At 37.3% G+C, this 14,318-nt stretch overlaps 1 protein-coding gene across 4 annotated transcripts in view; it reads left to right on the forward strand.

Annotated features, from left to right (window-relative positions):
* GLCCI1 (glucocorticoid induced 1) overlaps positions 1-14,318 on the forward strand; it is a 54,050-nt gene that overhangs the window by 29,138 nt on the left and 10,594 nt on the right. For 2 of the 4 annotated variants that reach the window (XM_053970398.1, XM_053970418.1), the window contains exons 4-5: positions 6,737-6,853; positions 8,812-8,964. In XM_053970398.1, the coding sequence (XP_053826373.1) occupies positions 6,737-6,853; positions 8,812-8,964 (270 nt within the window). The remainder of the gene's footprint in view (positions 1-6,736; positions 6,854-8,811; positions 8,965-14,318) is intronic. The other 2 variants (XM_053970408.1, XM_053970427.1) reach the window with 1 other exon arrangement.

The following is a 14,318-nucleotide window of genomic DNA, read 5'->3' on the forward strand; positions in this document are numbered from 1 at the left end:
TACAAAGAAATTATAATACAGACAGGAGTAGCATCTGTTTTTCTAGGATAATGTTTCCTTGCTTTTACTGAGAGACTATCCTTCATACTCTGGCAGTTTCCTATCAATTTGTGTAACAAGCAGCTCTTCTTCACCACAGGCCTGTGGCTGTCAGTGATAGTGAACCCTTCAGCATGTAAGCAAGTCTCTGCCATTTGATAACTGTGATCCATTGTGCTGGGTTGCCACCATCTTGGTGTACTGACCACAAGAGAAAGATAAGAAATGTGTGGCCAATGTGTTTCACAGTTCATTTTTTTTTTTTTTTGCTAGAATGCCTTAGTAGACAAAATAGGTTCATTGTAAGAGAGTTGTTTCTATCCAAACTTTGCAATGGTTGTTCACCCCAAAACCTACCTTTGTCTTCTTCAGCATATAGTTCTTCCCCTTCCTCTGTTTTCCTTTCTCCAGCTACTCAGGCCAGTTTCCTTACCTTTTCTAGTTCCTTGGGTTCATAACCCATGTCATACTTCATGCATCATCCAGCCACTATTCAACTACCCGATTTGAGCTCTTACTCTGTTAACTTCCAGCTCCTTGTTAGTTCTGGCTATCCATTGTTTGGCTTCTATTTTAACTCTTTCTTTTTCCTTTCCCTCAGTGTCAGCCTGTGTGGTGGGTGTTAAGTGTTTGTTCAATACCAGCAGTATCTGTGCACTCAATTTCTTTGTGCCACATTAATGTGCAGTTCCTGGAAGGAGAAATTCCCTGGGGTGGTTCTATTCAAACTGTAAAGCCCACTAGAGACAGAATTGTTAACAAGTGCAGCTGCCAGTTCCAGATATCTTTCTTGAACATGTGCAAACTGAAATTTTTGCCAAAGCTTTACCAAATGTAAAGATTCTTCGAAGGGACTAGAGGAGCACATTTGCAGCATAAGGGACCCTCGGGAAAATGTTTGGCTTTTTCATCCAAAACAGTGGAAAACAGAAACATGCAGGTAAAAAGCTTAAAGTAATGTGCTTTGGCACATAAAATGGTAAAATCTCTTCCACCCTCCCTTTCATTTTAATTCACATTCTTAAACAGCCCTAACATTTTTACTTGAAGTCTCTGATGGGAAGGAGATAGAGCAGAATGTTGCATGGTAGATATTTGACAAAGCTATGGGCAGCTGAAAGCAAGAGCATAAGTAATGGAAATAAAAATATCACCTTCTTTTGGGAAACTGCATTTCTTGTATGTAGTGTAGGTAACATTTTCTGCTCAAAATTTTGAATTGTTACCCACAGTATTTGACAGTAAATAAGTAGATAGCTGTTGGCAGTTTCCATGACTTGTTTTAGCAATTTGTATTCATGTTTTCTTGCTTCAGAAATTAATGTAATGATTTCTAGCATTTTTTTAATATGTTGGTAGTGTAAACTAGCTAAACACTTGTGTGATAGTTACTAGTTTTGATAAAATAAGATTGTGTGTTTAAGTTCAAAAAATAATTTTTTCCTTAGTTAATTTGAGTACTATTAAAATTAAATAAATTTATTTAATACAACTGGTAGCCCTTTTTTAAACATCTACATTGTAAAAACTAAAAGTGAGTATATAAATTTAACATCCCAAGTAAGCAGATGAATTCAGAATTACCACTTACAAAAAGGATTTCAGTTTGAGTAGTGAAACTTACTTTGCCCTTAATTGAAATAGCTGTGTGTCAGGATTAAGTCTGTCTAGCACTAAAATAGATATATATCTACTTTCTTGTAGTGAGTCTTATTAGAAATTTAGAAGTCCTTAGTTGTCAATATAAACTTCCCTTTAATCATTTCATAACAAAATCTACTTCAAAATAATTTGTTTATTCTGAAGGGTTCTCCTATTTGATTTTAAGAAATCTTAAGCGTAACATGTCTAAGATGATGCCACACTGCTTTAACATTATTTCAATAGATATATGTTTTGACTGGGACATAAAGATTGCTGTCAGTCTTTATACTGGACACTGGTATTTTTCCCCCTTTTGACCTGAATAATTAGTTTGAGATTCCCTTGACATTGTTCAGGGACAATTTTAGTTATAGCTTACCCTGAACTGGAATTTACCCAGAACTGGGAAAAACCCTTTATTTAAAACTAGTACTTTTCATTTTGTATAGGTTTTTAAAGATGTATTTCAGACAGCTGATTTTTCACTTCCCTTAAGCAGCTCTTTGTGCTGTATCCGTTACACAGACAGCAGCAGCCCCCCATTGGAAGGTCCCTTTTGCTCTAACAGAGTACTTGGACTTTGGACTTTATTCCAGAAGGACTTTGGAATAAAAGAGAATTGAATATGAGAGCTTGCATGCCTAATGTGCTTTCATATAGCAATTGAAAGATTGTATTAAAAGGTTTAGGGAGAATTTCTAATTCTTGATTTGCTCTTTGACCTACTGGTTAACTTGTTTATTAACAGACATTTAATGAACGAGATGGAGCTCACTCATTAACAAGGAGTTTGTGGCTTGATCAGCAATAGGAAGTTACCATGTTGTGTAGGCTGTAGAAATGCAGCCTATTGACTGGTAAATATTGGTGTGCACTTGAGAGGTATGGTGGGATATGTCAGGTTCCTTCATATTACTCTGCATCTAAGTCCCTTCAAAAGGGAAAAATTACGAGGATATTTAGATTATCCCAGTGTTGTAAAGATCTGACCTAATTTGGTTATTTCTCAATTTTGTGCCATTAGTTATATTAGACTGCATGCATATCACAAGTGGCATAGACAAAATTATAGTATTTAATGTACAGCTTTGAGCTATAGAAATACTTAGCAAGCAAAAAAATATTTAAAGAGGGTTTTCCTGACTTGTTTGTTCAATAATCCTGGATGGTCATCTTACCTTTAGCTGACAGTAAACCATGAAAACCAAACTGAAACTTTGTGCCCTGAATGACTTGGTGTAGGTTTCTGATGCACTGCTCTTTGTGTTTTCTCAGTGTTTTTTGTTGGTGGGGGTTTTTATAAATTACTTTAAAATAGGTGAAGAAAAGAGTCTTTCCACTGCATCAGCAACATTGCAGAGAACAGTCATTTGGAAGAGCAAAGTCTAAAATTTTCTTAATTTTTTTTTTAAAATGTGCACAGATCTGTTCTGTGTTTCCCCCCTCTGTGCAGTCACATGAGAGTACTTGCCAAATGTAAATTAAAAAATAGTTTTTGAAATTTCCTACCATATATATTTACACATAGAAATGTAGCAAAACAGTTTTAGATAACAAATGGCATTTGAACATTGGAAGTAGCGTTCAAATTGAGCTTACTCCTTGATGAATTCCTTGATTTTTTTTTTTTTTTTTTTTTTAGTTATGTTTTACTTTCAGCTATCCTCTAAGAAAATAGCTGTATTTTCCAATGAGAATGTTCTACCCATTTTCAAGTTAGGTAGGCAGGGAGAGCATTTGAGTTGGTATACAAAAATAATTCATGTGTTATGGATCTAAGCGCCCATATGTGCAAGGCTAAGGCTCCAATAAATGGGTGCTTTAGGATACAGATTAGATCTTTTTGTGATGATTTACACATGTTCATTAATATGACTGTGTATACCCCAGTCACATTAATACTCAGTTATATTAGACTGCATGCAGTTGGGCATGTGGGGGAAGTGGTGTCCCAAACCCTTTCTGTTCGTAGCTGCTCAGTGAAAACAGTGTTTTGTTTCTGCCCTTTGGTTTCCCCCGTGTAGCACATGGCTCCTTTCCTGCCACTTCCTTGTCCCCCTTTTCTTTGCACAGCAGACTCTCTAGCTCATATTCTCTGCGTTGGTTGAGTGCCCAAGAGACAGGATATGCTCCTTCTTTGACATAATTGGTAAAACAGGTGCCATCAAGGCATATGTTTCAGACTCTTTTCTTACTCCATGAATTATATTTGTTTTGCAAGAATTAGTGTAGCTCATACTGTAGATGATTTTGCTTATGTTTGGTGCTCTGATGGCACTTCCCTGCTGCCTGAGGAGGTGGTGTAGATAAACTTGGAGGAAGCTAGCACAGCTGTCTACTCCTGTTAATAGCACTGGCTTTATTTCAGCTTGAGATAGAAAATAATTGATAATTAAGATAATATTGTAGAAGAAAAAAAGTTGTTGCAATTTCAGGATTAGCAAGTGGTAGAACCACTGTGGACTCCCCTTGGTGAAGAGATGGAGCATTGTTCAGTTCAGCAGATTTTGTGTAGTCATTGACACTGCCAGCTTGCTGGTTGTCTGTGCCAGCAAGCCTCTGTCTCCCAGGTCTGCAGGATAAATAGGAAATGGCAGATTCCTTTTATATGCCCATTGTTACTTTCTTGTTTTCTTGTCCAAAAGTAACTACCACATCATGGATGCCTAGGGTCCTGCAAGTTTGGGGCTAAGGACATATGATCTAAGAAGGCACATCTGTTTCTTTACTGCATTGCTTGTTTGGCTTAAGAGATTGTATCAGCTCCAGATACACAATCAAGTCAACCATTTTCCATCTTCTGTTTCCTCAGTGACCCAAGCACTCTTTCCTTTGTTAGTGTGAAGAACCTACTGACTAGCAAAATACACATACTCTTGAGGTGGCTGAGAGAACCTTAAATTCCAGGGATCCATTGATTCCTTTCACAGTATCAGAGCTTCAAGGTTTTTGGCTGGCCTAGAGACATACCAGCCTATCAACACTATCCCATTTAGAGTTTTCACTATCCAAATTTTACAGTGGGGGAGGCTATGTTGTCAAAGATTTGCAAGCTTATTTGTGACAGAAATCAGTCTGTCAGATCTCTGAGGTGGTATTGTGTAGATATTTTCATATTTTCTTTTCACTCTTGAGGAAAGCTCAGAAACTGTGTTTTATTTAAATTAAACAAAATAGTGTATTTAACTTTTTGACTTAGGAGGAAGTGCATAGAATCAAGGAGAGGCAGTAGAAATGAAAGATTTATATACAGCACTCTCCTTGCTTTCTAATTATTCTTGTAGCCAGCCATCTCTGTCCACAGCTGTCTTCTGATCTGGACATCATTTTTCTCCTCTGTTTTTAAAGGAGAAGATTAAGATTATTTCCCAGTTCTCCCCATTCTTCAACATTCCAATGTAAGGCACAAATATTTGTAATGTGTGTATGTTTACCAGAGTAGTAACCTGCATGTTTTTTCATCTATGGAGTTAGATTTCCTAATTGCTGTTACTCCTACAAGGAGAAGGGGAAATTTCTAGACAAATGGGGTTTTTTTTCAGAGATACCTCTTTTTTAGAGAAATACCTCTTCAGACTCCAAAGCTGCTTGCAACATGTGGTGCTCGAGTGGCACCTTTGATCAAGAGTTTAGTGTCCCAATTCTCTAAATGTAGCTCATCTGTGTAAGTAATGTGGTTGTATTAGGGCTCTGTTTTTCTGGATATTTTCAATACACAGACCCTTTTGGAACTCTTGAACTGTTTGTCTTTTGTTTAAAGATCAAAGTATTCAGCCATTTCTGAGTAGCAGTTCTCTAAATATGGGTAATGAGCTGTGGCAAAACTTGATATGAAGCCTTGAAGATAGATTGTTCTTCTGTGAGTGCTACCAGAAACAGCACAAAGAAAAGTTCACAGCCTGCAGCAGAGCTCCATCCAAACCTCTTCACCAAGCACTGTCATCTCTGACACTGTGAAGAGTGATGTGAAGTGATTCTCTGACACAGAGTTGCTTTGCAAGAGTACCAGTGATATATTTAACTACTTGGAAATAACCACAGAGTGCATGTACTTGTGAGTTGTCACTCAGAAAGAGAGGTTAGTTTCCAGCTGATGTATGAATTCCATATGCATTCATTCTCCTTACTTGCCCTTCAGGTTTTTAAAAATTGTATCTCTAGCTGAGTTGAAAATGAAATGGGGCCATGCATGGCCTTATATTCCAGTGTGCTGAGCATGAGGAACAGTGGGATTTGAGCCTAAGGGAACAAATTATCCAGTTTTAAGGAAGTGTCTGTACCTGCTGTGTGAATTTGCACACAGTCTAAACTTCTGAGACAATGTTTATAGAGGTAAGTACTCTCTTTCATGTAGAAGTTTCCCAGGAGGAATAAATAAGTAGTGGAATCCCAAAATGAAATTCTTTGGTTTCTTGCTAAGGAGCAGGTCAAATGGATAATGGCTTTGGTTGCATTTGACATTTAAAATGTAACTTTTGATTAGACATCTTTGTAGCAGACAGCAGGAAAGATAATTCCGTCTGCCTGAAAGAATCTGTGATAATTTTGCCTGGAGGGAAGTGTTATTAAATATATTAAATAAGTACTCAAAGATGAACAGTGCATTTGAGTGCCAATTGTTTGTGAAGGTTCTTTACTTTTATGATAAATTATCACAAAAAAACTTTGTTTTGGTTTAAGATCAAACAAATGAAACTGTAGGCTTCAAAGTCCCTAGTTTAAACCAGATACAGATTAGAAGATGCTACAAATTGTCATTCTGACTACTTTTATTTGCATCAGATATTACAGTGCTTGTGTGTAAATGAGGAAATTCAATAAATAAACTAAGCCTGTTGTCATATTCTGGTTGGTGAATAGGACAGATACTTTGGAGTAAGTATCCGATAAGCAGAAAGAAGCTTTAATGCTCATACTTCAAGGAAAGGCGATCCTATATGCCTGTAAAATACTCCAAAGAGGATTAAAATGTCCATGATTCACTTTATATGTGAAGATTTGAGGAGTTACCCATTTGATAACTCATTCTCACATCACCTGAACTTCTCTCCAGCAGATTGCCAAACTGAGGCAGCAGCTTCAGCGCAGTAAGCAGAGCAGTCGTCACAACAAAGAGAAGGAACGTCAGTCACCTCTCCATGGCAACCATATAGCAATCAGTCAGACTCAGGTAAGTGGGCAGCTCCTTATATTAACAGCCTCCCATCTTATCAGGGTTGGCTGAATAGCCTGCTGAGCCTTCCCATCTGTCGTGTGTTTGTTCTCTTGTGTGGTACGTCAGATGCTTAACAGTGTGATACTGCTGTGCCTTCACTGGAGTTTATCTGATGGTCGTCATATAATAAAGGAAGGGCTGCACCAGGATAGCAACTGACATATATTATGATGCTGTAAAAGTTATGGGCATGGCCAGATAAGGTGTGCTTCCAGGGACATGTACTTGCTTCCAAGACTTACTTTTTTGTGGTAAACTTCCAAAGCTCCTCTGGAAGGTATTTGCTTACCAGTTTTGCCACCTAATTCCATCTGGGCGAGTTAAATAAAAATAGGAAATACAGAAAAAGAAACTACCAAAGCAGGGTGCAGTGGAGGATACCCAAAGCAGTCATGATCTAGTTACTACAACCTGTCAGCAAAACTGAAACCCAGTTACAGTTCTAAAGTTCAGGTGAGGTTCAGCCAATATCTTCATAAATCTTAAGGCATTTGTAGAAAACATTTAACTATGGGTTATTTGAGAGTGCAAATATTTGAGTTCTGATTAAATTTCACCTATAGTAGATCCTTAACTTGGACTCCCTGTTACTAACAGGCCACTCTTTGAACATCTGAAATGTTGGTTCTATCATGATATTTCCTGAGTACCTTTTTAACTAGCTGGTGTTCTATAGCAGCTAGTTAGTTAGAGCAGCTGGTTGAGCTGTGATGGCTGATTCCTTACATTTCTATGGGGATAAAATCTTGTGGTCAAATCCTAATGCATGAAGACAATAGGAATATGATGCTCTTCCTGAACCTGTTAGCCTTTATAACAAAGGATCCTATTACATTTGGCATCAAAAAGGGTTTTGCTTTACGTCTCAAAGTAAGCTGTTGTAAGTACCTGTGCCATTATAGTGACATAGAAGACAGTCTGTGACACAGATTAAAACCCACCTAATACATATGCTGTGAAGGAACATTCTTTAGTACTTGGAGCTCACTTTTTCATTGCTCATAGGACATTTTGGTTTCTCAGGAAGATTTTCTCTGATAAAGCCATTTTTCAGGCTGTGTATTCTGGCAGTCAGAGAATGCTTGCAGGCAAATGACTTGCACCTTGGGAGCTGCACATTGTGCAAGATTCACTTGATAAGAACTCAAAAAAAAGTTTACATTTTATCTTAAGCATCCTGTGATTCTGTGAGGAGGAGGAGAACACGTTGATTGACACATGAGACTGTTCATGGCTGTCAGTGTAGCTGCTGCCAAGGTGAAGCTTTTAAGGTTGACTGTGCAAGACGTGTGCATTCATGGGAATGTTTCCTGTTGGTAACAGAGCTCCACTCAACAGGCTTTTCTGAGAATCATATTTGTACTTATGTAGATGCTTATTTCTTAAACTCAAGATGATTTCTCTTAAGACCTTTGATAGAAAGTTCTGAAAAGGTATAAGCTAATGAAATTAAAGGTTCAGAATTAATGTTTTATTTTGCATTTGCTAAAGCCAACCAAAAGAGAGTAAAAGTGCATTAAGTGGATATTTCAGTTGAGTCATTAAGCTTTAGGAATGTTATGAAATGCCTTTTGGATCCTAGTTAGCATCAGGGCCCCATGCACTCCCCATCCTCCTGCAGTGTAAATCGTAGTCTGTGCCTCTGGGAAGTACATACACCTGTCTACTTACTACCAAGTGAAGTCATAGAATGCTTTGATTTTACAGCTCTTCTTTGAGTTAAGTAGAGATTATTTTATCGGCTTTTGATTTATGCAGACATTTGTTTTTATTTAAATTCACCGAGTAAAGATGATCTTCTAGACGGCAAAATTAATACACAACTTCTTACTTAGTAATGTTTTCGTTCTGGTCTCAGACTTCTGCCTTTATTCTGTTTCCATCTTTAAATCATGTTCCTGTCTACCTTCTAGGCTTGTATTTCCAGATCTGTCCCTATGCCACTGTCAAGCTTTTCAGTGCCAAAATCAACTGCTTCACGTGTGCCGTGTAATGTAGAAGGAATAAGCCCTGAACTGGAAAAAGTATTCATTAAGGAGAACAGTGGAAAAGAAGAGGTATCCAAGGTAAGCGTATAGTAACATGTTTATGGTTGTTATCTCTTTGTAATCTATAAACACAGGGAAAACCTTCCTCTTGAGGAGCCTTCGTTGTGGCTGAAATTACAAATAATTTTCTTCAAAGAACTGTTTGTTTGAAAACTTTGTTTCAGTGTTTTAGCATAGTGAGATTTTTTTTAAGTTTTCTTTTTTATTTTTAAAGGGCTTCTGGCCAAACCTATATTATTTAGAATGCCCTTTCCGTAGAGAACTTGAAAGTTTTTGTGAGAACTACAAGTGTTAGAACATTCAGACACTTCAGGCTGCAGTAATAAATAGAGAGCAGGAGATTGTTATATTTGCTTCATTTTGCACTCTTTTTCTTGAGCAAGATGCAAGTTTCCAGTGCTATGCTCTCCTTTCTGGTTTTAATGTTTTTTTTTTTCCATGAACTGAATGTAGACCATTTTACTGCCATGAAACCGCTGTGATCTGTCATGGGAGATCTCTGTATGGGAAGTACTGACATGGGGCAGCTTTGCTTTGGAGCATTGGACTTTTCATTGAGGAATTTAGTGCATTTTATTTGATGACACTGAAAATGTGGAATGCTTGGTTTACAGCCACTGTTTCCTAAACAGCCAGTGAAAATTCTCTGCTGTGGAATAAAGTACTCCATGGCTTTTTTTCTAATCTTTTCCAAGTTGTAGGTGCTTTTCTCATGAATGGTCATACAATAGCAGTTCAGTATACAAGTTAAGCTATAAAACTTCCATCAGAGGTTTAAGATTCTGAAACCTTTTATTTGCAGTTCTTCATATCAGTAGTAAACTTAAAATTTTTTGGAGTAGTCTTGGCTTCTTCAGACACCTAGTTGTGTGGACAAAGCAGTCTCAAAAATGAAAAACTGTAGTAGTAGTTGTAGGCTAAGTTTTTTTTTCTAAGGCTGTCTTATCCCTTTAGAAGAGGTGTGTATGGTACCAGGGGAATAAGGAAATAAAAATCAAACATGCAAACTGAAAGGCCAGCTCAACAAGCCCTGTGGCAACATCTCCAAAGAGTACAAAAAAGTGTGTGTTGTAGTGCCACCATTGATGTTGCTATAGCTAGGGTTGTAATCTCCTGTAGTTGGAGGATATTTCATTTATCTATCAGACAAATCATCCTTGTAAATGTTGTCCTTGGGTTTTAACAGCTTATTGCTTGGGATGCAGAGCTCTCCTATGTTACTGAATGTACTGACTCTGATCCAGCAAAACAGTTAAGCACATACTTAAGTGCATTGTTGGATTTGGGCCAGAGGTGCTCGGAGTTTACGCAACCAAGGCAATAGTGAACCCTTCCTCCAAACATTCAGCTGGCAGGAGCTTCAGACACAAAAGAAAGTCATAAATCAGACATTGCCCTTGAAGTCAAGTCCGTCTTTGTGGGCAGAGGGTTGTTTCCTGCTATGTAACTGTTAATTTCTGTGAAGTCTGGTGTTGTGGGACCTAGAGTGGGACTCCTAGCACTGTCTGTGAGATTACAAGAACTCAGTTTGCTTATGGACGAGCATAACAAGATCATCATTTACTCAAGTCTTACTGCCAGTTAACTTTCTTCTAATACAACAATTTAGCTGTGTTTTAGCCTGGGGGAGTGAGGGCAGCTAGGTTAAAGGTTAGGAATCACTGAACAAAAGATAAACCATAGGAAACCAAACTCTAGTGAACCTGTTTGTTTTTCTTTCAGGTTTCTGCCATTCTTTCTTGCTGTAACATTTTGTATTTTTAGAAACTATTTTAAAAGCACAGTCAAAGATAGTTTGTTGCTTTGGAATAGGTCTTCTGTCTTTACTTATGCTGATTTAGTTCTGTTACTTCTTTGAAACATTTTTAAAAATTTTGTTTTAACATCTTAATGATGGTTAAAATTGTAGTTATAAAAGCAAAAATAGCCAAACCACTCTTGTATTGTCCTATTATTTTAGTATTTTATAAGGATAGTTGAGAATTAGTAAAGTCTTTGGGTCATTACCTTTTAAAAATCCTATTGACTATAAAGTTTAGAGAGATTGCATAGTGGTCAAAATACTAAAAAAAATTCATTCTTTGAAGTTTAGCCATAGCTGTATTTTTTCACATAATTAATCTTGCTTAGTTAGCTGAAGGTGTTTCGTTTTTGCTTTCATAAAACTAATTTGTCCTTTTTGAGTCACTTCTTAATCACCTCTTTCTCCTCAAATTTATTAATAAACTTTTAATTGTTTTAATGCATTTATTCAAAATTCTTGGATATATTTTCCTTCCTTCTTTTATAACTTAATGATTAACTCTGACAAGGTGTGATGGTGTGTGTCTGTTCTCACCATAACTTGTAAGATGGAATGAGCTTTTTGTGAAGTTGTTGCAGGCTTTTGTTCTTTGTACCATTGTAATTCCTCAACACCATCATTGGAGACTCGGGTGCAAAACGGTTATGGACTTTTTGTAGGATTAGGGGATAAGAGGTATTCCCTCTTCTGGAATACAATAGTGAAAAATCATGAAAAGTGCCCTGTAGCAGAGCACAGACACATTCATAGGCCTCCTGTTAGGAAAAACATTCTACCAGAACGATCAAGTATACAGAAGTAATTAGAAATAAATAAATTTTGATGGACTGTCAGACAGTGTAAGTAAACTGATTACTGTGTTCCTTGTTTGATTTCTAATGCTTCTGGAAGGAGATGGCAAGGTGGTTTTATGTACCTATATGGAAACTTAATCCTTTAATAAAATGACTTCTTTCATTTTATACAGATGCAGAGGATCCTTACTTAACTCTTCATAACCTTCATCTGAGAACTGATTTTTTTTCCCCAAGTGTTCCTTCCTAGGATACATTATGGTTTTTGCACTTGAACCTTATCTTGTGCATTGATGGCTTCACTGATGCCAGCAGGAAGAAGCACTTTCCTATGTTGGCCTTTGTGTTCCAGTCTAGAGGAAAGTTTTTAAATCAATAGCATTGAATGCTTTGCTTTGAAGAAGTTGCCTCCCAAATAGATGTACAGCTTGTGAGAAGACTCCCATTGGTAATGCTATTATAGAATGGTAGCATTCCTGATTCTTCTAAGTAGAGTGTTGTTGAGGTTTTTTCCCAGCAAGATTGATACTGAAAACAAATTGGTGAATGCTAACAGGGTATTGAGAAATGCATGCTTTGTTGTCAAATGCAGCTTTTTCATACCTTTGCTGGGAGATGAGAGCAGTATGTAACTGTGTCCAAGAACACACACCCAATAGGGATGGAAAAGTGTCCTGTTAGAATGCATTTGGCATAAAGTTAATACATGACTGGGCATACTTGAAAAAAAAAACCTCAAGAAATAACATATAGAATGCAGTAATTTCTAGTTGTTTTCCAGGCACTGGGCATTATGGGAAGTAATAGCAGCTGTACCAAATTAGTTACTCTCTTTCTTATCTTGTAAGGTTGTGAGAACTTCAGTTTTAGAATAGTTCAGGCATGACTCATGGAAAGTAACTTCAAGAGTGTTTTTTTACATTGATCAGGTTTGATACATAAAGTTTTTAACAAGCTAAATACTTCTAGTTGATATTTTCATGGAGATTTTTCCACTTGTCAGCAGTGAGGGAAAGATAAATACAAGAACACAGTAATCTGAGATATTAACTGGCATTTTCTATGCCTAATAAATGTTATTGCACTTGTAAAGAATGATAAATATTTAGCTTTTTCTGCTTATGTGTATATTTAGATATGTGTCTAAAAATACGGATTATTTTTGTACTTCAGGCTTTAGTTCAGGGGAGATGGAAATATGTGATGTGGGATATACTTCATGACTGCCTGAGACTACATTGTTCCTCCAGGTGTGGAAGAACATCTGTATTATCCTGAAGTCTTTAATTATGTGATCACTTGCTGTTTTTTTCTCCTCCCTGGAATCCTTGTTTTACCTTTTACATAGGACCATAGTGTGTGCCCTTAATGAGCAGCTGTTTGGTGTTTTTCCCTTCTCCTTCTTAGTTTGTGTCCTCATGCTGTTTGTGTCCTACTGTTATACCTTGCTTTGAAGTCGCAAATCTGAATTTTTGCCTGAGATTTTGCTTCTTTATAATAGGAGCATGTCCGAAATTTTGTTCACTTTATATCGCAGTTATGGGAGAAGAAAGATGGTATCAATTTACACTTCATGGATGGGGAAGCCCAAATCCATCAGGGTTCTATAGTGTGGTTGTTCAGGTAACTCAGGATGTTGCATTCCACTTTAGGAGTTCAAACTGCAGTTCCTGTAGTTTCCTTCTGCATCTGTTAATGCAGAGGGCTTAAAAATAAGACCCGTATAAAGTGGGCATCCAGAAGAGATACTGTAAAAGACAGGTTGGTTCAGCTGATTTCCTGACATCTCACAGAATTTTTGTGGCAGAGAGAGAAATAAAAATGCTGTTTTGTATGACAGTTTTTGGGAGTTTTTTTGAGGGTTTTTTTTTGTTGGGTTTTTTTTTGGTGTGGTCTTTTTTTTCTTTGTTGGTTTGGTTATGATAATTATGAGACTGCTTTCTTTCTACAGCTTCAGTCTTGTTTTCTCTCTTCTGTCAGTGTAACAAATGCTACAAAGTTGCAGGTCTGTCTGGTGCATTGAATGAGTCAGGGCCTGTTGGGGGTGATGGGAATGGAACAGCAAGTCGTGTTGTAACGCATATGCAATGTGATCTGAGCTGTTGGAACAGACCACACAGCTGTGCCCAAACCTTACAGTGTTCGATGGAGCAACTGTAATGTTCTCTCTATAGTGTGTTTCTTTGCTCTTACTTGAAATATAAAATGGTAGTAACTGGAAGATTCATAAGAAGAAAATTATCTTCCTGCTCTGCTATGTCTGCCTCTTAGTGTAATATGTGGTGGTTTTCTGGATAGACTGTTGCAGAAAAAGGGAGAATGTGATACTCAGCCAATAGGTGTCATGTCCTCATCGCTAGCAAAAGTGTTGGGTTGAATTTTAGGCTCTGGAACAAGCTGTTACAGTTTTGGAATATATGCAGAAGAGAGGCAATAAAATAAAAATGTTCACTTGAAGTGAGAAGGAAAAAGACATTAATTTTTTTGTAGCTAGAACATTTAAGCTGTTCTTTATGGTTTGGACACAGTTCTCACTGAAGTGAGAACAAAATTTTTTTAATTCTTGCAGACATTTTTTCCCCCTTTGCTTCTAGGCAAGACTCAATTCCCACTTACATTTAAAGCAGCACTGTCTTTATTTAAAAACTAATTTTCCATTGGGAAGGACAAATAAGTAGAGCGTGCCAATCTCCTGCTGTGGACATGTCTATGCAGTATGTTGCAGAATGGGATGCAGCATCGCTCTGGCCAGTGCCAGCTAGGCTGATACAGGC

The sequence above is a fragment of the Vidua macroura genome, chromosome 1, assembly GCF_024509145.1.
Source record: "Vidua macroura isolate BioBank_ID:100142 chromosome 1, ASM2450914v1, whole genome shotgun sequence".
Taxonomy (NCBI): Eukaryota; Metazoa; Chordata; class Aves; order Passeriformes; family Viduidae; genus Vidua; species Vidua macroura.